Source organism: Dama dama, chromosome 2, assembly GCF_033118175.1.
Source record: "Dama dama isolate Ldn47 chromosome 2, ASM3311817v1, whole genome shotgun sequence".
Lineage (NCBI taxonomy): Eukaryota > Metazoa > Chordata > Mammalia > Artiodactyla > Cervidae > Dama > Dama dama.
Genome location: NC_083682.1, coordinates 6,782,836 through 6,804,666, shown reverse-complemented (window position 1 = coordinate 6,804,666; position 21,831 = coordinate 6,782,836). Strand labels below are relative to the sequence as shown.

The window sequence follows — 21,831 nt, the reverse complement described above, 5'->3', positions numbered from 1 at the left end:
AACCAGAAAGCACTGAGTCCTATCCACTGGACCACCAGGGAATTCCCCTGCGTTTATTTTCAAGACTAAAAAGGATCCAAATCTTGTCGCTTAAGACTGCTTTTTTTTTTTTCTTCCAGTAATAATTTATTGAGCACCTCTAACGCCAGGTACTGTGAGACAGTAAAAACTCAAGTCTTGGGAGTTGTAAGTGCAGAGAAGGGGCAAGAAAGATTTCAAAACAAATGGTGTAGGTTTGGCCGCTCCAGGGCAGGAAAGGCGGGAGACAGCTTAGCGTAGATGACATTTGAGCCGGCCAGGAAGGTGGAAAAAGGGGCTTTAGTGTGGCCCTTCCCCCAGGTCGGCAGCTGGATCTCAGCCCGGAGGGCCGGCTTCGCTCCCGGCTCCGATCTCCTTTCAGCCCATTCATCCATGCCTGGGCCGGGGGTGGGCGGGCAGACAATCAGACACTGTTTTATCACAGGCATCGGCGGCAAACTTCCGCTTGGCGCCCACAGCGCGCGACCGCCGGGGGAACGAGTCCCTGGAGAACGTAAGCGTCCGGGCCTCTCAAGCCCAACCAGGGAGGAGCGCCGCAAGGCGGGAGGTCTGAGCTGAGGCCAGTGAGACGCAGGAAGCACGCCCTTCGGGCAGGACCTGCTTTCCCCACAGCCCCGCCCCGGCTGTGGCCTGCAGTGTTCTCGGCGTCGCCGCCGGTCGCGGTCCTCCAGGATTTGGATCCGCAGAGACCGTGACCTGTGCACTACAACTCCCAGAAGGCTTCGCGACCAGGCTCCCTAAGGAGCATTGGCGAACGGCAGGGGGTGGGCCCTAAAGGGAACGGCCAGGCAACCCTCGAGCGGACGTGGCGTATGGCCCTACCGGAAGTTCCGGGAAGTGGGCCCGGAGGCTGGTCCGAGCTTCCGGGTTGGTCGCGCGCCTTCCTGCGGCTAAGATGGCGGCCGAGCATCCCGAGCCTCCTAAGGGAGAGTTGCAGCTGCCGCCGCCGCCACCACCTGGGCACTATGGTGCCTGGGCTGCCCAGGAGCTTCAGGCCAAATTAGCAGAGATCGGAGCTCCCATCCAGGGTGAGGAGCATGGGAAGTCAAGAGCCGGAAAGTGCAGGCCTGCGGGGAAGCGGAGCTGGTTACCCAGGAGACCCAGGGGCGGGGGTTGGAGGCTGGGCGCGGGGGCCTGACTTGGGCAGGCTGGCCTGCTCGGCCTGACCTACCCCGTTGATCCTGTGCTTTGCTTAGCAGGGAGTCGCGAGGAGCTCGTGGAGCGATTGCAGACTTACACTCGCCAAGTAAGTGTTGGTGGCGGGACATGAGGATAGGCCGAGCCTTTGCAGGAGGCATTAATGACCCGTTACAACGCGGTCTTCGTTGTTTACGAATCTCGGTACAGCAAGTGGGGTCTTGGCTGCTGCTTGTCTGCCGTGTAATTGCTTTTGTATATATCGTTTCGCCCCAGAATCCATTCCGAGCTCTGGCAGACAGTCACTGAGTAAATTTTGTCGACTAGATGAGAGCGAACGCAGTTTCATGCAACAGCTCCTTTTAGACTGACCTATAGTCTTTTCTCTTTCACAGACTGGCATCGTCCTGAATCGTCCCGTTCTGAGAGGTGAAGATGGGGACAAAGCTGCTCCTCCTCCTATGTCAGCACAGGTAAGGAAGCGGTCTCACTTGATAAAATTCTTTTCTGCTCAGAGTAGCCCCTCCTCTGAGCGTACAGAGGAATGCACCTAACCCATTGGGCAGGGAGGTACACTGATGAAAGAACTGGGAACTCCTCAGTTCTTCTTTCGTCCAGACTCTTACTTCCTTTCTCAGATTTCATGTATCATTTAAGATTCAGCTTAAATATCTGGAAACCTGACATAATCTTCCCCTAGCTGGAAGTAACCACTCTTTTCTCTGCCCTTCCAGTGCAGAGTTCCCATGTTATTCAGTGAGAAATTAGGGCTTACTCCCTGATTTAATTTCATACTGTCTATATTTAATCAGTCATTGGGGCACACTGGGTGTTATTTATTTAAATTCTCTCAATTTCCATGTCTTTTCTGATCCACGATTTGATTGTTTTTCTGTAGAGCAGTGGCCCTGACTTGGGGTCCAGGGACTTCTATGTGTGGCATAAGAAGGTTTTTATTTTTTGAGGGGAGGAGGAGTTTTTAGATGGCCTTTAGAGGTGTCCCTGAGTCTCCTGAAATTGTATGTGAAGTCTGTGTTCATGATGTTTTTCTGGGACAGAGTTGATAGCTTTCATCAGTTGGTGCCCCAGAGTTAACATGCTCTTCTCTCGATACTGCTGTAGGGTATTCTTTTCTTTCTTTCTTTATACTTCTGGCTGCACTGGGTCTTCATTGCTGTGTGCAGGCCCTTTCCAGTTGAAGTGAGCACAGAACTACTGTTGAGTTGCAGTGTGCGGCCATCCCATTGCAGTGGTCTTTTGTTGCAGGGCATGGGCTCCAGGGTATGCAGGTTTCAGCAGCTGCAGCACACACTGCACATGGGCTTAGTTGCCCCTCAGCACGTGGAATCTTCCTAGAGCAGGACTCGAACCCATGTCCCCTGCATTGAGCGGATTCTTAACCACTGGACTATTAGGGAAGCCCATATTATTTTCTTGAACGCAAGAATTGTGCATCATTTGACTTTGAATCCCAGTGCCAGCCTTATATTAGTTCCCCAGCACATGCCTGCCATTACATAAATGCTTTGCAGTTAATGGTCTTATTTTTTTCCCCACAGCTCTCGGGGATTCCCATGCCGCCCCCACCCATGGGTCTCCCTCCTCTACAACCCCCTCCACCACCCCCACCACCCCCACCTGGCCTTGGCCTTGGCTTTCCTATGGCAGTTGGACCCCGCCCACCAAACTTGGGGCCGCCTCCTCCTCTCCGGGTGGGCGAGCCCGTGGCACTGTCTGAGGAAGAGCGGCTGAAGCTGGCGCAGCAACAGGCAGCATTGCTGATGCAGCAGGAGGAGCGTGCCAAGCAGGTAGGGAGGGTGGCAGCCCGAGCCTGGGTCCCACCAGGGTCCTGAAAGGGGAGTGGGGCCTCCGGGGGAGCCAGATCCTGGGGCCAAGGCGTCTGGGAAGATCTGGACCCAAGTCTTCGGGGCATAGGCTAGAAGAGCAGACCAGGAAGCAGAGTTGTGGCAGCCTGGCCGGTGGGGTGCGGGTGCTGGTATGAGCTTGTTTTCTTTTTTAAGCAGGGGGACCATTCACTGAAGGAACACGAACTTTTGGAGCAGCAGAAGCGGGTAATGCCTCCCTCACCCTCACCTTTGACCCCCGTAGTCTGATCTATCGTCTGTCACTTCTAGTGCTCACTGTCTAAAATTAGCAGTGCCGTTTAGGTTTCCCGTGGAGATCACCTCATCCTCATCTAAGTTCCAGTACCTCCCACATAATTCTTTCTTTCACGTAGCCAAGGAGTTGGTAATCTGTGGACTATAGCCTGTTTTTGTATGGCCTGTGATGTAAGGATGGTTTTTATATATGTGAAGGACTGTTTTGGGGAGACGGGGGAAAGGAATTTACAGCAGTCTACAAACAACCCAGATATTTACTGACTGGCCCATTACAGAAAAAGTTTCCTGACCCCAGCTGGACTTCCCCGATGGCTCAGTGGGTAAAGAGTCTGCCTGCAGGAGACACAGAAGATATGGGTTTGATCCCTGGGTCGGGAAGATCCCCTGGAGAAAGAAATGGCAACCCGCTCCAGTATTCTTGCCTGAAAAATCCCATGGACCAGAGGAGCCTGGCAGGCTATAGCCCATGGAATTGCAAAGAGTCGGACATGACTGAGCAACTAAGCACCCATGCATGCACGATCCCTACTAGTCTTAAGTGATATCGTTTTAGGTACATTGGAGAGGATTCTGGGCTAATTTAGTCATTTGTATCAGACTTAGTTTAAATGTGGTGTGTTTAAGTTAGGAAATGATACATAAGATCCTCAGTTACTGAGATGCAGTGTATCAGTTGTTACCAACTAGGTTATTCAGGAGTATTAGGAGATAAACATTGACAGGAACAAACATGGAGCTACTTACAGAGTATTGTCTTTGCCCAGATTGTGGTAGATCTTGAGGGGTCAGTACAAGAAAATAATTTATTGTTCTTAGAAATAACTTTTATCTTTTGGGAAGAAAAATCTTGTTAGAAAAATAGGCAGTGTTTACTAAATATTAAAAAAAATTATTAGGAACCAGCGTTTTCTTTGGGTTTTTCTTGGTGTCATTTCTAGGAGTTTTCTTTTGTTCTGAGAGGGCTCTTTCATTTAGATCAAGAGTAGAAGCATGGGGGTGGCAAGGAAGTCAGAGTGCTGGTGGTACCTGATTAATTTGTTACCTGGCTGAAAGGCTGCATTTGCTGGGGGATGCCTGCCCAGTGGATTTCCAGAGCTGTGTGCCCAGTTCCTACTTCCCTCTCGCAGGCAGCTGTGTTACTGGAGCAGGAACGACAGCAGGAGATTGCCAAGATGGGCACCCCCGTCCCTCGGCCCCCACAAGACATGGGCCAGATTGGTGTTCGCACTCCTCTGGGTCCTCGAGGTAAGATCCTAGAAATGGAAGGGAAGGGCAAGGAAGGTGACGGAATTTTTTAACTTAAGTATATGTCACAAAAAAGTGCACATATTGTAAGTGTACAGTTCAGTGAATTTTCACAAACAACACACCCACACAGCTAGCACTTGGTCCTAGAACCAAGATTATTGGCACCTCAGAAGCCCTCCTTGCTCCCTTCTAGCCCTTCCTCACCTCCCAAGAGTAACCATTACCCTGGCTCTGAAGCAAGGAAATTTTAAGATGTGTGACTTACCTTTTCTGACATTAGATGTTTTTTCCTCCTCTCAGTGGCTGCTCCAGTGGGCCCCACTCCCACTGTTCTGCCCATGGGGGCCCCCGTTCCTCGGCCCCGTGGTCCCCCACCACCCCCTGGAGATGAGAACAGAGAGGTGAGATTGCAGAGTTCTTCCTGGGAACAGGAGAGTGTTTTGGAAGGGGACTATTTCTGGATTTTTAGAGAAGCATTCAAGAGAAGATGGGAGAACTTCTGGGGGTGCGGTTGGTTGGTGGAGGGGATCCATATTTACTTAAAACACACTTAGGTAGGGCAGGAAGTCAGTCGGGTCTGGCAGACATTTCTAGGGTGGGGTTCTGGGGTTCACTCTGAGGGATGCTAAGGTGTAGTTGAATCCACTTGGTGTCCACTGTCGATGTTTCCAATGCCTGGCCAGCAGCCTTTCAAGTCCAAGAAGTAGAAGTCAAGGAAAAAGAGCCCTATGATCATCCCTTCTTCCTGGCTTGTCTCTGGCAGATGGATGACCCCTCTGTGGGCCCTAAGATCCCCCAGGCTTTGGAAAAGATCCTGCAGCTGAAGGAGAGCCGCCAGGAAGAGATGAACTCTCAGCAGGGTGAGTCTGAAGGGCTGCAAGGACAGAGCCTGCAGAGCTGGGGCCAAGTCTGCCTTCCACCTCCCCTTCCCTGAGGAGGATTCTAGAGAGAAACTGGCTCTGGGGACTGAGGGATTATGGTGAAGAGATTGATGGCCATCTTCCTTCCTTACAGAGGAAGAGGAAATGGAAACAGACACCCGGTCGTCCCTGGGCCACTCAGCATCAGAGACTGAGGAGGACACGATGTCTGTATCCAAGAAGGAGGTATGGGGGGAGCTGGATCTGGAAGGGATGTTGGAGAGAGGGTTTGGGCACTAAAAGAATCCTGTTCCAGATCTTCAATAGTTAGTAGCTGCTAGGACTTCCCTCGTGGTTCAGTGGTTAAGACTGCGCTTCCACTGCAGAGGGAACAGTTTGATCCCTGGTCAGGAAACTGAGATCCCGCATGCTGTACAGTGAGACCAAAAAAAAAAAAAACGTTAGTAGCTGCTGTCTCATGCCACTTCTTTGTCCAGAGTACCTTCAGTTCAGTCGCTCAGTCGTGTGTGACTCTTTGCGACCCCATGAATCTCAGCATGCCAGGCCTCCCTGTCCATCACCAACTCCTGGAGTTTACTCAAACTCATGTCCATCGAGTCGGTGATGCCATCCATCCATCTCATCCTCTGTCGTCCCCTTCTCCTCCTGCCCCCAATCCCTCCCAGCATCAGGGTCTTTTCCAATGAGTTAACCCTTCGCATGAGCTGGCCAGAGTACTGGAGTTTCAGCTTCAGCGTCAGTCCTTCCAATGAACACCCAGGACTGATCTCCTTTAGGATGGACTGGTTGGATCTCTTTGCAGTCCAAGGGACTCTCAAGAGTCTTCTCCAACATCACAGTTCAAAAGCATCAATTCTTCGGCATTCAGCTTTCTTTATAGTCCAACTCTCACATCCATACATGACCACTGAAAAACCATAGCCTTGATTAGATGGACCTTTGTTGGCAAAGTAATGTCTCTGCTTTTTAATACGCTATCTAGGTTGGTCATAACTTTCCTTCCAAGGAGTAAGCGTCTTTTAATTTTCATGGCTGCAATCACCATCTGCAGTGATTTTGGAGCCCAAAAAAATAGTCAGCCACTGTTTCCACTGTTTCCCCATCTATTTCCTGTGAAGTGATGGGACCAGATGCCATGATCTTAGTTTTCTGAATGTTGAGCTTTAAGCCAACTTTTTCACTCTTCTCTTTCACTTTCATCAAGAGGCTTTTTAGTTCCTCTTCACTTTCTGCCGTAAGGGTGGTGTCCTCTGCATATCTGAGGTTATTGATATTTCTCCCAGCAATCTTGATTCCAGCTTGTGCTTTTTCCAGCCCAGCGTTTCTCATGATGTACTCTTCATATAAGTTAAATAAGCAGGGTGACAATATGCAGCCTTGACCTACTCCTTTGCCTATTTGGAACCAGTCTGTTGTTCCATGTCCAGTTCTAGCTGTTGCTTCCTGAACTGCATATAGGTTTCTCAGGAGGCAGGTCAGGTGGTCTGGTATTCCCATCTCTTTCAGAATTTTCCACAGTTTATTGTGATCCACACAGTCGAAGGCTTTGGCATAGTCAATAAAGCAGAAATATATGTTTTTTTGGAACTCTCTTGCTTTTTCGATGATCCAGTGGATGTTGGCAATTTGATCTCTGGTTCCTCTGCCTTTTCTAAAACCAGCTTGAACCTCTGGAAGTTCACGGTTCACATATTTCTGAAGCCTGGCTTGGAGAATTTTGAGCATTACTATTTTTTTTATTCATCTGGCCTAAATTCTTTGAGTTCTGAGTGTGATGGATGCCTCCATTTTAGAACTGAAATAACTGAGGTTCAGAGAGGTGCAGTACTTTACTCAGAGACACAGAGTTTGAGAGGGGCCGAACTTTGTGGTTTCACTTCGAGGCCTCTTTTTGCAGTTGCTTGGGGAAAATTGGCTGAGGTGATTAGGGGTTGGGAGGCAGGCATGGTGCTTTGATTCTCTGACCTAGTTGGTTTACCGTGTTTTGGCAGAAAAATCGGAAGCGTCGGAACCGAAAGAAGAAGAAAAAGCCCCAGCGTGTGCGTGCGGCGTCCTCTGAGAGCTCTGGGGACCGAGATAAAGAGTCAGGCCGCTCTCGGGGCTCGGAATCCCCAGCAGCCGACGTGGAAATTGAGTATGTGACTGAAGAGCCTGAGATTTACGAGCCCAACTTCATCTTCTTCAAGAGGATTTTTGAGGCTTTCAAGGTACAAGGAGCAGGGCACTCGGAAGGGGCACTGCTGAGCCGGGGCAGGGTGAGGGGGTGTCTTTTCAGAACCAGCTTCAGGAACCAGGAGGGGGCCCAGGGCTGGGGTTCCACGCTGTCTGTCTCGTCAGCTCACCGATGACGTGAAGAAGGAGAAAGAAAAGGAGCCAGAGAAACTTGACAAAATGGAGAACTCTGCGGTGCCCAAGAAGAAGGGCTTTGAGGAGGAGCACAAGGATAGCGATGATGACAGCAGCGATGACGAACAGGTGAGGCCACGCCCCCTATCCTGATGAACAGCTGAGGCCGCGCCCCGGAAACAAGGGCTCTGGGGGCGAGTGGCTGCGATGCACCCTGCAAGGGACCGTGGTGACCTCTTGCAGGGGAGAAGCCCTTCCGTGGCTTAAATTTCAGGGTAAGCTGGGAGGTCTCATGTCGCCTAAGAGTCCCACTCACAAGAGAAGATTGTTCTGTTCTAGGAAAAGAAGCCGGAAGCCCCCAAACTGTCCAAGAAGAAGCTGCGCCGAATGAACCGCTTCACCGTGGCTGAGCTTAAGCAGGTGAGCGCTGAGATGCTGAGGCGCTCCCGCAGGCCCTGGAGCCCAGGAGCTCCCGGAACCTCCAGGGTGTAGGGAGGCGGGTTTTGAAGGAGGCCCAGGATGGCCCTCTAGAGGAAGGGAAGGCAGGCAGCTTTAAGTCTGAGAAGCTCGGACTCTGCAGAGGGATGCTCCTGTGTTTCCAGCTCGTGGCTCGGCCCGATGTTGTCGAGATGCACGATGTGACCGCGCAGGACCCCAAGCTCTTGGTTCACCTCAAGGCCACGCGGAATTCTGTGCCTGTGCCACGCCACTGGTGTTTCAAGCGCAAGTACCTACAGGGCAAACGAGGCATTGAGAAGCCCCCCTTTGAGCTGCCCGACTTTATCAAACGCACAGGCATCCAGGAGATGCGGGAGGCCCTGCAGGAAAAGGTGAGGGCCTGGCTGGCGCTCAGAGCTGCGCTGGGGGATCCACTCCTTAGCTGCCACCTGCTTCAGAATCGTGTCTGGCTCCTCAAACCCCCCTCCACATTAACTGTCTGATTGTTTATCCTTTGTTTTACACGTCAGCACTGCATAGGACACATGGGGGCAGGGAGGGCAGGAGGGAAAGGACAGCTCCTGAAAGGCAGACTTCACCTCTCTGCTCAGAGCCGGCTCCCTGCCCCCACTGAGACTGCTGGTTGCTTGCGGCTCTGTTTGTCCCTTTGTCAGTCCCCCTGGCTCTGTCCCCCTGCCTGCCTGCACTTTGCAAGCTCTGTTTGAGCCGCACACCGTGACTCCTTCCTCTGCAGGTTGCTTTTGGCTATTTGTAGTTCTCTGCCTGCTGTGTGAACTGATGCCCTGGAGGCTAGAAATGTATGGTGATTGTTTAACTTCCTAAATTCCAAAATTTTAATTAAATACTCTGGTTAGGTCATCAGAGTATTTTTGTGTGTAGTACGCGGATTCAGGAGGTACCAAAGTACATGGTGCAAAGGCTGCCTCCGAGGTAGACTCTTGTCACCTACTTTTCTGCAGAGGCAACTGATGAGGTCAGTCTTTTGATCAGATGGCTTTCAAAATATTTAACATACATAGCTGAGAGTGATTTCATATGTTGCATCTGTTTTGTTCAGTGTGGATCACATTTTGAGGGACTTGAGCAGGAAGGATTTTGGTGGCTTCTGTGATGAGATAAATGAGGTTTCCCTCTGTCTCTTTTGGGAGCAGGGATTTGGGCCTGCCAAGAGTTGAACTTGGTGTTGTGAACACCAAGTGAACTTGGTTTTATGGTGTGTCTTCTGCCATTCTCACAGGAAGAACAGAAAACCATGAAGTCAAAAATGCGAGAGAAGGTTCGGCCCAAGATGGGGAAGATCGACATTGACTACCAGAAACTGCATGACGCCTTCTTCAAGTGGCAGACCAAGCCAAAGCTGACCATCCATGGGGACCTGTACTATGAGGTTCGGGAGGGCACGGGGAGGCAACGTTGGGCCTTGGTCACGGCTGTGTCACTCTGGGTCAGAAGGGCTCTGGAAGCAGGTGTGGTGGCCCCTCCCCTCAGCCTTCGCATTGTCCGTCAACTCCCCTTGGATGGAATGGAACTTGGAATAAGGTGGTCCTCTGAAGGAGATAGGCAGGTCACGTTTTTGAGGTGATTGTTGTTGATGGTGGTTTGGGAATTGCGGGGCCAAGATACACCTTGTATTGGGTGGGAGAAAAGGTGTTTTTTTTTTTTTTTCCTGAGCCTCAAAATATTTATTGCCATGATATCTTGGGAATTTTGAGGTGGAAAGACCTTTGTTCTTCTCAAATGTCTTCATTTAGCAGATGAGCTAGCCAGTCCTTAAACCTGGCCATGTTCTCATAGTGGGTTAATGACTGCGCTGGGAGTCTTGCCTCTCCCCCTCCTTCCTGGCCTTTATTCCTTTCCCTACTGTAGCCAGGGAAAGAAGTGAGAGAATCAGGTGGGAACTGGCAGCCCCCACCAGGACTCCATGTCTGATGTGGATGGGGACTTCTCCTCTTTGTTCTCATGTCCTCTTGCAATTGACATCCCAGCATGTGTCTGGAGTCCACAATACCGCATGCTTGGCTTTTTCCTCAGGGGAAGGAGTTTGAGACACGGCTGAAAGAGAAGAAGCCAGGAGATTTGTCTGATGAGCTGAGGATTTCCTTGGGGATGCCAGTAGGACCAGTGAGTGCCAGTTACCTGACTGGGAAAGAAGAGAAGGGGCTGCTAATTGAGGTGGGAGGGAGACAGAGGGATACGGTTGGGCAGATGATATCCTGTGCTGTCTCCTGCAGAATGCCCACAAGGTCCCTCCCCCGTGGCTGATTGCCATGCAGCGTTATGGACCACCCCCGTCATACCCCAACCTGAAGATCCCTGGGCTGAACTCGCCTATCCCCGAGGTGAGTGCCGTCCTTGCTTTCATTCTTAGCTGGCTCTACATTTTAACTAGAGGATGACTTTTTTCTTCACTTTTTCATTCTACAATGTGTTGTTTTTTTTTAAAGGAGTAATTTTTTTTTTTTTAAATCCTGAGATATTTGTCATAAAATGCACAAAATGTCCAATCAGAATTGATAAGTACAAAGAAGAAAACACACCATCCACATTTCACCAATCAAATTTAATATCTGGTGAGTGTGTTCCCAGATATCTCTCTTCTTTTTTTTCCCCCCAGATATCTCTCTTATATACACATGGATAGATAGACAGACATAATTTTATCTCAAGAATGGCATTAAACTTACGTTATTTTAAAATAATAAAACATTAAATAGGAAAAAAAATTAACAAAGTCATTAAAGTGAAGAAAAAAGAGGTAATTGTTCAACTTCAGGTGAAATTTTCTGTCCCTTAACAGAAACATTCTAAAAGCTTGCCAAAGTTAGGAAGAATCAATAAGAAGTTGGAGCCATGTGTTTTAAAGTACATGTTTTCAGTTTCAGAGAGTATGACTACAGAGACTCAAATTATTAGCATTTTTTATGCTTCCCACCTCCCATCCTATTACCTTCTGGTTTTTGTTGCTTGCTAATTTTGCTTTGTGATGCTTTCAAACATTTGATTCTTCTTTGTAGTTGTAATCTCAAGAGTTCCCAAGTGTTAATTCTGTTCTTCGGAGCATGACTTTTCTCTCGGGCATCAGCGTGTTTCTTGGAGCCCAGGCATGGAAGTGATTTGCATTTCCTGTCTTGCAGAGCTGTTCCTTTGGGTACCATGCTGGTGGCTGGGGCAAACCCCCGGTAGATGAGACCGGGAAACCCCTCTATGGGGATGTGTTTGGAACCAATGCTGCTGAATTCCAGGTATGGGCCGTGACCAGCAAGCTTGGTCTTACTTTAGGTCATGAAGTTCAGAGATAGTTGGTTTCTAGCTTCATTATCAGAGAGCTGTGTGTTCTGAAGTTTCAAAGTCTGTGAAAGGGGTATACATTTCCCTGAGATGTAACGCAAGCTCTCCACTAGACTTGGCGCTCTCTGGGTAGGGATTATTATCTGACTATTTACTCTTAAATCCCTCCCTTTTACAGCCACTTGACACAGGATACATGTATAGTAAACATTTGTTGAATGAATGAGTGGTGTTTTTCAGACCAAGACTGAGGAAGAAGAGATTGATCGGACCCCGTGGGGGGAGCTAGAGCCGTCTGATGAAGAGTCTTCAGAAGAAGAGGAAGAGGAGGAAAGTGATGAAGATAAGCCAGATGAGACTGGCTTCATTACCCCTGCAGACAGGTGGGGGAAGCAAGAGAGTCTGCCTCTTCGCAGTGGTCTGTTTGTGTGTGGGGACCTTGTCTCTACTCCAGAGCTTGTATCTCTCTCCACAGTGGCCTCATCACTCCTGGAGGGTTCTCGTCAGTGCCAGCTGGAATGGAGACCCCTGAACTCATTGAATTGAGGAAGAAGAAGATTGAGGAGGCGATGGACGGGTGAGGGTACCAGGCAGGGCTGAGGGGGAGGATTTTCTAGGTAGCCTGGCTGACTTTGGTTCCTCCCGCCTCCCATGTCCACCCACGCCACCCCCCCACACCAGCCTTTTACTTTTTTCAACGATTATTGAGCACCAGCTCTGTGCCAGGCACCGCTCTAGGCATGAGGGCATCAGCAGTTAAAAAAAGAAAGTCAGGTGAGGTAAACGGGTTGTCAGAGAAGAAGACAGTTTCAGATGTGGATCGGACATGTAGCGGAAGGAGGCTGAATAATGGGGTGCAGAGGGCTTCAGGTGGTGGGGAAGCCTTTGGGAAGGCCCACAGAGGAGGAGGTATTCGGGCTGAGAGCTGGGTCAGAAGGAATTGCAAGAGCAAATGGAAGAACACTGGAAATGTTCAAATGTTCAAATAATATACAATTCTTATGATTGAAATCTCTCTGAAAGATAACTGAGATAATTGACCATTTAAACAAAAATAATGACCATGCAGTAGCCTTCCTTTTTGTAAGCTACAGGGTTCTAGGTTGGTAATATTTTCTTCTTTCATTGCTTTTAAGATGTTGCTCCCAGTGTCTTCTTTACTGCATTGTTTCTGCCAGGAAATCTGTCATCATCCTTCCATTGTTCCTGTGTGCGTTTATGTCATTTTCTTCTGGCTGCTTTCAAGATTTTCTTTTTATCGCTGTTTTGAAGTTTATGATGTGCAGTGTAGTGAAGTATGTTAGTTTTCTTTGGGTTTGTTTCTTCCTTTTAATGGTTTGATAGTTTTTTATTTTCTTTTCCATTTTCATTTTTGGCCTTACCTCGAGGCTTGTGGAATTAGATCCCTAACCAGGCATTGAACCTGGGCCCTGGGCCCCCGAAAGCAGAGTCCTAACCACTAGACCACCAGGGAATTCCCATCTTTGGATTTCTTTACTTGGGATTTGTTACACATCTTGAATCTGTGCTTTTATAGTTTTTATTAATTTTGGAAAAATTCTGGCTGTTATTTCTCTAATTATTTTTTCCTGTTTCTCTTTTTCCTCTCGTTTGGGAACTCCAATTACACATATGTTCGATTTCTTGAAGTTGTCCTGCTGCTCACTGATGACTCTGTTTATTTAAAAATTTTCTCGTTTCTTTTTTTATTTCATTTTAGAAATTTTTCTATTTGTGCCTTCAAGTTGGCTAGTATTTTTTTCTATTTCTAATCTGACATTAATCCCGTCCAGTGTAGTTTTCATCTCTAGCAGTGTGATTTGGGTCTTTTTATATCTCCTGTGTCTTTTATTTGATTTTTGAACATATGGAATCCAGTTATACTAATATGTGAAAAATATTTATGTATTTAGCTGCACCAGGTCTTAGTTGTGGCACATGAGATTTTCACTGGGGCATGTGGATCTTTAGTTGTGGTATGCAGAGTCTTAGATGCGGGCATGTGGGAGCTAGTTCCTTGACCAGGGGTGGAACTGGGTCTCCTGCCTTGGGAAGGCGGAGTCTTAGCCACTGGACCACCAGGGACGTGCCCTGTTATAATAACATTTTAAGGTACTTGCTTGCTGTTGCTAACATCTGGGCCAGTTCTGGGTTGGTTTAAATGAACTGATTGTTTTCCTTGGTAAGAATTGTATCTTCATGCCTCTGTATTTCTGGAAATTTTTTATTGATGTTGTGAAATGTACCTTGTCAGGTTAAGGTTCCTATGAATCTTTAGCTTTGTGCAGGGTTATTACAGTTAAGGTGCTTGGAAACAGTTTGATTCTTTCAGGTCCTGCTCTTCAGGTTCATTAGGCAGGACTGAAGCAGTGCTCAGTCCTCTCCACTGCTGAGGCACGAGACCCCATACTCTACCCTGTGTCCTGTTGATCAGGCACTGTTCCCAGACCGGAGGGAAGAGCAGGCGTGTATGGAACTGCTAATGCCTTCGGGCGGTTCCTCCTCTGGCCTTGGTGCTTTCCTCCCACACAGTGCTCACCCAAGAACTGAGGACTGCAGGGGGTTCTCTGTAGGTCTCTTGAGTTCTTGAGTCTCTGCTTTTTCTTTTTAGGTTCTCTGTCCTGTGATCTTTAGTCGTCTTGGTTTCCCTGCACTTCCAGCTTCACCCCTTCAACTCCTGGAGTCCTTGGGGCTCTACAAGGAGCTCCCCCTCCTTGTTCTGCAGCCTGGAGACTCTCAGTGCAGTAGGAATCACCTCACTTGTTTCCTGGCTCTCAGGAACCACTGTCCTTTGTTGCTCATGTCCAGTGACTTGAAAACCACTGTTTCATGTATTTTATCCAGTGTTTGATTGTTTCAGGTGGGAGGGTAAATCTGGTCCCTATTATTCCTTGTCCAGAAGCAGAAGTCTCAAGTTTTGCATATTCAAGGAAGAAAAAGAAAGGGTACTAGGGCTAGAAACTAATGAGCAGGGATTAAATAAGGGGCCAGATTATGAACCTTTTAGGTCACAGGGACGAGTTTGGGTTTATTCAAATAATGATTAGGAGCCGCAGAGGATTTTGGACAGAGAAGTGACAGGATCTGAAATCTGTTTTTACGTCTGGCTGCTTAATGAGGGTGGATTTTCATCTCTTCTGGGGAGGGGGTGGGGAGGAAGTCATGGTCTGGGTTGATACTGGTATATTTACTCTTGGTTTTCGAGTAGAATTCTTGAAATAGGTGATACTTTTTCATCTTATGGGTCTCCATGACCTGTAGAGGCAGCTCGGACATTATTTTTTACCCTGGGTGTCTTGGAATCTCGGGGGAGCTCAGCGGAGCTCAGTGGGGGTGCTGCCCTTGTTCCTTCCATTGTGCCTTCTGGAGGCCCTTTCATCCTTTCTTTTTGGGGGCTTGACCCCCTTGTTTGCCTCCTTGTCCTTCACAGAAGTGAGACGCCTCAGCTGTTCACTGTGTTGCCAGAGAAGAGAACAGCCACTGTAGGGGGCGCCATGATGGGCTCAACCCACATCTATGACATGTCCACGGTGAGCACTTGGAGGACACTGGTTCAGGGGGCTGGGAAAGCGGGCAGGAGCTCCAGCTTCCGAGCCTCGCTTTGGAGAAGACAGTGCTCTGATTTCTTTTCCAGGTTATGAGTCGGAAGGGCCCGGCCCCTGAGCTGCAGGGTGTGGAAGTGGCCCTGGCACCCGAAGAGTTGGAGCTGGATCCCATGGCCATGACCCAGAAGTATGAGGAGCATGTGCGGGAACAGCAGGCACAAGTGGAGAAAGAAGACTTCAGTGACATGGTGGCCGAGCATGCTGCCAAGCAGAAGGTAGGAGCGCACACGGGGCCCGGCTGTGTGAGAGCCAGGGATTGGGGCTGCCTTTCTCCGAGGGGTGGTGTCCTCTAGTGGCGAGAGGAAGGGAGGACGCACTGCCTGCTGCCCTGAGCTTCCTGGGTGCTGGGAACCTTAGGAATCCTCCGGCGGGCTGCCCTCTTTAAGGACGATGAAGCTGAGACACAGGAGGGGAAGGAACTCGTCTGAGGATTCCAGTTTATAGTCTTTTTCCACAGATGTATGTGGCTGTGTCAGGCTGCCCACCCTTGTTTTGGGGAATCAGCGGGTTGTTTAACCTGTTGTGACCTGTTTCTCTTTCTCTCCTACAGCAAAAGAAACGGAAAGCTCAGCCTCAGGACAGCCGTGGCGGCAGCAAGAAATATAAGGAGTTCAAATTTTAGGTCCCCGTCTTACACCTGGCCTTCTTTAAAGCCCTTTGCCTGGACATCTGGGCTGCTTCACACTTGGGCCTGAAGAACCAGCTCTCCTGCTATTCCCAAGGCCTTGTCGTTTTCATGTTCTTATTTTAGACCTGTTTTGTAAATAAAGTCGTTTCCCAAGGAAAGAGATGAATATGTAACACTCCTGATCCTCCCTCTTTTAGTCCCCTCCTGCAAAAGGATGAAAACAGCCATTTTCTGTGGCCTAAAGTGGTCCAGCGTCTGGGGGCGGGCACCTGGAGCAGATGTTACAGTTAAGACTGGTGATGAAGCTAAAGCCACTCTGAGACTTTTTTTTTTTAAACCACTGCCCGCTTTTGTAGGAAGGCTCTGGAGGAAGGACCTCCAGGTCTGGTTTGACCTTACTAGTGTGTCCTTGGGGACTAAAAATAGCCAGCTTAGCGCCCAGCTGGGCTGAGGAAGTGCAGTGGGCTTGGGAAGTAGGCCAGGTCAGGCCTTCTAACAGACGTTGTGGCCAAGAGTCCAGGTCCTCACCTGGGAGAGAACACAGTTCTAAACCTCTAGATTGTCCTGAGTCCATATGAGCCCCTGGGTGGTTTCATCAACCATCTCTAGGTTTAGGAGGTGGGGGCATGGTTGGGGGCTGCTTTCCCAGGTTCTAGGCCCCCGTGTCCCTGAAGTCTTTCTGACAGGCTGGGCTGGGTTGGACACATGGCTCCCACGGGCAGCTGCCAGGCACTGGGGAGAGAAGTCAGTGCTGCTGTGCCGCTCCTGCTGGTGTTGAGTGCACCATCTGAGGAGCTGCCATGCGGGAGGCTTCCAGATGCTTCTCGGAGCGGGGAGTGTGGGTGACTCCAGGGAGGATAAGGCAGTTGAGCAAGACCTCAGAAGGACTAGAATTGTAGAAATATAGTAAGTGATGAGGCAGAAAAACATTCCAAGTATAAGAAGTTGAGGGCAGAGATGGGGACTTGGGACTCTAATGGTTCTTTAGGAGGGGGACATCGCAGTCAGAAAATAAGGGCTTAGCTTTAGAATTCACCCGTGCCAAACGCCTTTTCGACTCTAGGTCCTTGAGATCCTGCCCACACTGGGGAGAAGGGGGCGGAAACTGCCCGGCCCAGAGGCGCCCAGTCGACCGCTGGGTCCCCATAGCGCCCTTTGCTGGTCGTGGCGAAGAAGCCCCCCGGAGCCGCAGCGCGGGCGCCAAGTCGGCGGTCGGAAAGCGGGTTTGAGCGGGCGGCGGGTCGGGCCTCAGTCTACAGACACTAGGGGGCCGAGGCGCGCCCCCGCGGCATCCCTCTCCGGGCCGGGACCGCGCCCCGGAAAAGCGGGGTTTCCGCTTGGCTCTGCTGCCACCGCGGAAAAGAACGAGAGGGGAGAGAAATGGGCGGCGAGGTTTAGCGGGCTGCCGCCGGGCCGCGAATTTAAGGAGAGGACCCGGCGGAGGGAGCCAAGCCGCCGACCACCTCCCCTGAGGAGCGAGGGGCGCGCGCGCCCACAGGCTTGTCCAGGGCGCGCGCCCGAGCGCGGCCCCGCCCCCGAGCGCTGGGTGGGGCGGGCGCGGGCCGGGGCTCCCCGCCCCCTCCCCGGACACGCCCACCCAGTGTCTCGGCGGCGCGAGCCGCAACAGGCAGCGGCGGGCGAGCGCGAGGACCGCGCGCCGCGAGGCCCCGCGCGTGCGTGCAGCTCGCGCTCGCGCGCTCAAGCGGGCGGGCTGAGCAGACGAATCGAGCCCCCGCCGCCGCCGCCGCCGCCGCGGGAGAAGCCTGGGCGGTCCGCTCGGCCGTCGCCTCGATCCCCGTAACCCCCGCGCCTCCCCGCCCCCGGCCGGGCCATGGCGGAACGCGGAGGGCCGGGCGGTGGTCCCGGAGGCGCCGGGGGCGGCAGCGGCCAGCGGGGCTCCGGGGTCGCCCAATCCCCGCCGCAGCCGCCGCCGCCGCAGCAGCAGCCGCCGCCGCAGCAGCCGACGCCCCCCAAGCTGGCCCAGGCCACCTCGTCGTCCTCGTCCACCTCGGCGGCGGCCGCCTCCTCCTCGTCCTCGTCCACCTCCACCTCCATGGCCGTCGCGGTGGCCTCGGGCTCCGCGACTCCCGGCGGCCCGGGGCCAGGCCGCACCCCCGCCCCCGTGCAGATGAACCTGTACGCCACCTGGGAGGTGGACCGGAGCTCGTCCAGCTGCGTGCCCAGGTGAGCGGCGGGCGGGGGGCGACCAGGCTCTCGGGGGCCGCCCAGCCGGGGCTGTGACAGGCCCCCGCCTTCCTATTCCTCCCCGTCCCGTCGGCCAAGGGGGGCGCCCCGGCCCTGGATTCCCCCTCGGCTGCCTCGCTGCCTCCCTGCCCGGCCTCCCGGGGCTCCTCCCGGGGGGGACCCCGCCCTCCCCTGGCGTGCCCACCTTCGGTCTCCGGCCGGGACCACCCGTTTGCCCTCCTAGAGCGGGGCCCACTGGATTCTCTGCCCAGGGCCTTCTGACAGAATCCGGCCTTCCTGTCCGTTTCCCGGTGAAAGTCACAGACTTTTTTCCCTGCCTCGCCAGCGCCTGTGGGCTGTACCTGTGTTACATGGATGTGGTATAGATCTCTCTAGATATTACTATTTCCTAATATACTTGGCATGTGCCAAACTCGGTTGTCACCTTCTGCCAGGTAAAGCCCGTATGGTAACCTTTAGGGCTTCTAGTTTGTGTTCAAAACACACGTCCATTTGTACTCCAAATACACACATTCTGTCCGGGCTTTTATGGTCTTAGAAAAGTCCTGTGTTTTCAAGTGCGTTTTTCATCGTCTCCTCCCCACCCCCAGTAACCGGTCACATATTCTCCTAGTCCTGCAGGGCCGCATAAAATTATTGCCTTGTTCCTAACTGCAATCCATTCCTCTGTCTGTTGGAACCGTCTGGGGACTTTCCACTGGTAAAACATACCTGAGTTGGGGCTGTTTTCTGTTTCTGTATGGGCAAGGCAGTCTTCCCACACTCCTCGGGCCGGTGTGCAGTGTCTCAACAGCTTACCCCTTGACTAGACACTGTGGAGTTGGTTTCACCCAGGAAGCCCAGAGAAGTGCCTGAAGGTGGTCTTTTTTTCTATCGCCTCTAAACCCAGTTGATTCTGTTGTGTTGGAGTGTGACTTGCTCCTCACTCTGGAAGCCCATCTTGGGCAGATGGACATGTAAGTGGGGTTAGGGAGCATGGTTTGGTTACATCTTCAACTCTCATGTTTCTCCAGCCCCCTTCTATTTCGAGTTGTTTCATGCATGCAAAGTGATGTATGTCCTAAAGAGGACTTTAAAATTAAAAAAATGACAAGAAGCACATCTCTGTCCTTGACTCAGCTTGAGAAAGAGCATTAGAGTTGTGTTGGAGCCTTGGGTGCCTCTTCCCAGACACGTCCCCGTCTTCCCCCTACAAAGGTAAACATTATTCTGAATTGTGTGTCCCTCATTTCCTGGTCTTTTAAAATTAGTTTTACTGCATGTGTGCATCTCTAGACAATGTTTTTTCATTGTGAATGTTTTGGGAAGTTTATATAAATGCTATCATAATGTATGTGTTCTGTGACCTATTTGTGTTTGTGTGTGTGTGTGTGTGTGTATGTGAACTCAGCATTAAGTTTGTGAGAATCATCAATGCTCTATGGTAACTCGAAATATTTTCCCTAAAGTGTAAGAATTTCACAGTATGAATATATCATAAATCACCTTTTGATGAACATTTGGGTTGTTTCCTGTTTGTTAACACAAGCAGTAATGCTATAAATATTTTTGTCCAGGACTCTTGGCGCTTCTCGCAAAAGTTTCTTTAGGATGGTCTTTGTGTGTAGGGGTGGAGTTGCGGTTGGAAGGATAGACATCTGGAATGTTTTTAGATAATGCTGGATTGTGTTCCATCAGTCCCCCTCTGCTCTTGGCGTCCCTGTGTCTCAGCGTTCGCTTCACTGATTTTACTTTCTTTTTTCTCTATCCTTTCTTCAGGGCAATCGCGAGCCACACCAGTTTGCTTTGGTTTGGCCAACATCCTAACACACACCAGACTCAGCTAGGAGTTTAGTTTGTGGTGGCTTACCCCTCCTGGTCCTAAGCAGGCCAGCCTTTCTCTTTCTGTTCAGGCCCATCTATAGCTGAAAGCCTCATCTGCTTCTTTCAAATATATGAGCACTAAGTCCCTCCTCCCTGGGTCCAGTGTGAGTAATGCAGGCTTGCCTGTGCTTCCTTCACATCTCTCACTAGGTTTGGTGACATTTGGACAGCTGCCTTCTCTAGCTTGTTAGATCGAAAAGGCATAAGCTTACTGACAAGAAGCTGCTGTGCCAGCAAGGAGGATAAATAAAATCACCGATGGCTGTTGATTTCCAGTCTGTCCCTATTGGTCACCGAGAGGTCCACAGAATAAATTTTTCGCCCAAGAAACAGCCAGGCATCCTGATGAAATCAGGAATTATGTTGACGTGGTGTGAGAGCCTCAGGCTGGCTTATTGCTGTCACCTGCAGGGAGCATGCAGTCAGGTCATGTCTACTAACCAATCCTTGGGACTGTCAGCTGTCCTGCTCCAACTTTGTTTTCCACCCATCACCCTTGTGCCTCCCAGCTCCTTGTGGAACACTTGTGCTCTTTGGAGCGTGTTGTTTTATCTGCAGGATGGAAAATAACGCCCTGTGGGGAGAAAATGGCCTGCTCTTGGCCCTTCCCGTTATTAGAGCCATCCACTTAGTTTGAGGTCTCCTTGGTATGCTTGTTCACGCTGTTTAGAGTATATTGGCAGTCTGTACTCTGTACCCGGCACGCTGAATTTCACCTTGAACTAACACTGTCATCTCGTGAAGCTCAGATGAGACATAAACGTGTGATTTATGTGCACTTGAGAAATGTCAGTGTGATTGTATGACCCAAGGTTAGGTATGTATGAAACGTCGTGGGATGCAGTCTAGTGAAAACGTCATCCTCTGCCTGGTGTGGAGAAGAGAGTTGAAGAGCTGAGCGCAGGGAATGTCATGCTCCTTTTCTTGATCCCTGTAGAAATATAATGTACTTTTGGGGAAGGAAAAAAACAGCTTTCCCTTTACTGGATGTTTAAATAAAATTGTTTCTTAAGTAACAATTTTCTGCTCTGACTTAACAGGTACTAAATTCTTTCAGAATCCACAGTACTTTTTTTTATGAATGAAGAGCATACCTGTAGTTGGCTTTAAAAATTACTAAACTGTTCTATTCATTGCTATTTTTTATCAGTATTTTTAAAAATAAAAAGATGTTTTTTCAAAAAAAAAAAAATCAGTAGATTTTTATTCTTCGCACCTGGAACTTCAGATTTTTCACTGAAATATAGTTGATGGGCAATGTTATGTTAGTTTCAGATGTACTGCAAAGTGATTTGACATTTGCATACATTACAAAATGATCGTGGTACATCAGTAACCATCTCTCCCCATACAAACTTATACAGTAGCACTGATCATGTTTCTTACGCTGTATATGACTTCTCTGTGGCTTAAAATAAAAAGATTAATACATGCATGTCCATGATTAGAAATTCAAGCAGTACAGAAAGATGAAAATTGTAAAGGAAAGCCCCTGTGTCTGTTCTTACTCCTCAGAGGTAATCATTGTGAAATATGTTAAGATTCTGGACTTCCCTGATGGCTCAGCGGCAAAGAATCCGCCTGCCAGTGCAGGAGACTTGGGTTCGATCCTTGCATTGGGAAGATCCGCTGGAGAAGGAAGTGGCAACCCAGTATTCTTGCTGGGAAATCCCTTGAACAGAGGAGCATGGCAGGCTACAGTCCATGGAGTCGTAAAGAGCTGGGCACGACCTAGTGGCTAAACAACAACCACCAGTGGGTAGGTCTGTTACAATAGTTCCTTTATGAAATTCGCAGCTTTTGAAGTCGGCACCGCTCCACACTCAGGAGTGCTGCCTCGTCTGTGGTCCAGAGTGTGGACAGTGGTATGGCATCATCGTTGGCACCAGGCGGAAAGTTGCTTGATGTCACAGGAAGAGTTTTAGTGTCTCATTGATCCCTTCTCTGTGCTGTTTGTATGGTGACGTCTCCCCTCACATTCTTTCCTCTTTTTGAGTTGTGTAAGTAGG

General features: G+C 50.1%; 2 protein-coding genes across 4 annotated transcripts in view; both read left to right on the top strand.

Annotated features, from left to right (window-relative positions):
- The first annotated feature begins 893 nt into the window (after positions 1-893).
- On the top strand, positions 894-15,912 carry SF3B2 (splicing factor 3b subunit 2). 3 transcript variants are annotated; one of them, XM_061163216.1, is made up of 22 exons: positions 894-1,067; positions 1,239-1,285; positions 1,572-1,649; positions 2,736-2,984; positions 3,198-3,248; positions 4,427-4,544; positions 4,848-4,948; positions 5,311-5,407; positions 5,562-5,653; positions 7,420-7,635; positions 7,766-7,903; positions 8,114-8,194; positions 8,377-8,604; positions 9,471-9,620; positions 10,265-10,354; positions 10,465-10,572; positions 11,368-11,475; positions 11,762-11,904; positions 11,997-12,098; positions 14,952-15,051; positions 15,156-15,341; positions 15,677-15,912. In XM_061163216.1, exons 1-22 carry the CDS (start codon positions 935-937, stop codon positions 15,746-15,748), a joined length of 2,688 nt encoding a protein of 895 aa, XP_061019199.1. In that variant the 5' UTR covers positions 894-934; the 3' UTR covers positions 15,749-15,912. The 3 variants fall into 3 exon arrangements, with proteins under 3 accessions (XP_061019199.1, XP_061019200.1, XP_061019198.1); XM_061163217.1 differs by having other exon boundaries at positions 1,236-1,285; positions 3,201-3,248; XM_061163215.1 differs by having other exon boundaries at positions 1,236-1,285.
- A 1,591-nt stretch (positions 15,913-17,503) lies between these two features.
- The window catches only part of PACS1 (phosphofurin acidic cluster sorting protein 1), a 144,184-nt gene continuing 139,856 nt past the window's right edge, over positions 17,504-21,831 (top strand). Inside the window, exon 1 of the mRNA XM_061163212.1 lies at positions 17,504-17,938. Within this exon, the coding sequence (XP_061019195.1) occupies positions 17,586-17,938 (353 nt within the window). The 5' untranslated portion in view covers positions 17,504-17,585. The remainder of the gene's footprint in view (positions 17,939-21,831) is intronic.

Excerpts from the sequence above, each read along its gene's own strand:
- SF3B2 (XM_061163215.1), top strand. The coding sequence starts at position 935 with ATGGCGGCCGAGCATCCCGAGCCTCCTAAGGGAGAGTTGCAGCTGCCG. Across the intron at positions 7,636-7,765 it reads GGATTTTTGAGGCTTTCAAG|CTCACCGATGACGTGAAGAA; the intron begins GTACAAGGAGCA and ends CTGTCTCGTCAG. Across the intron at positions 12,099-14,951 it reads ATTGAGGAGGCGATGGACGG|AAGTGAGACGCCTCAGCTGT; the intron begins GTGAGGGTACCA and ends TGTCCTTCACAG.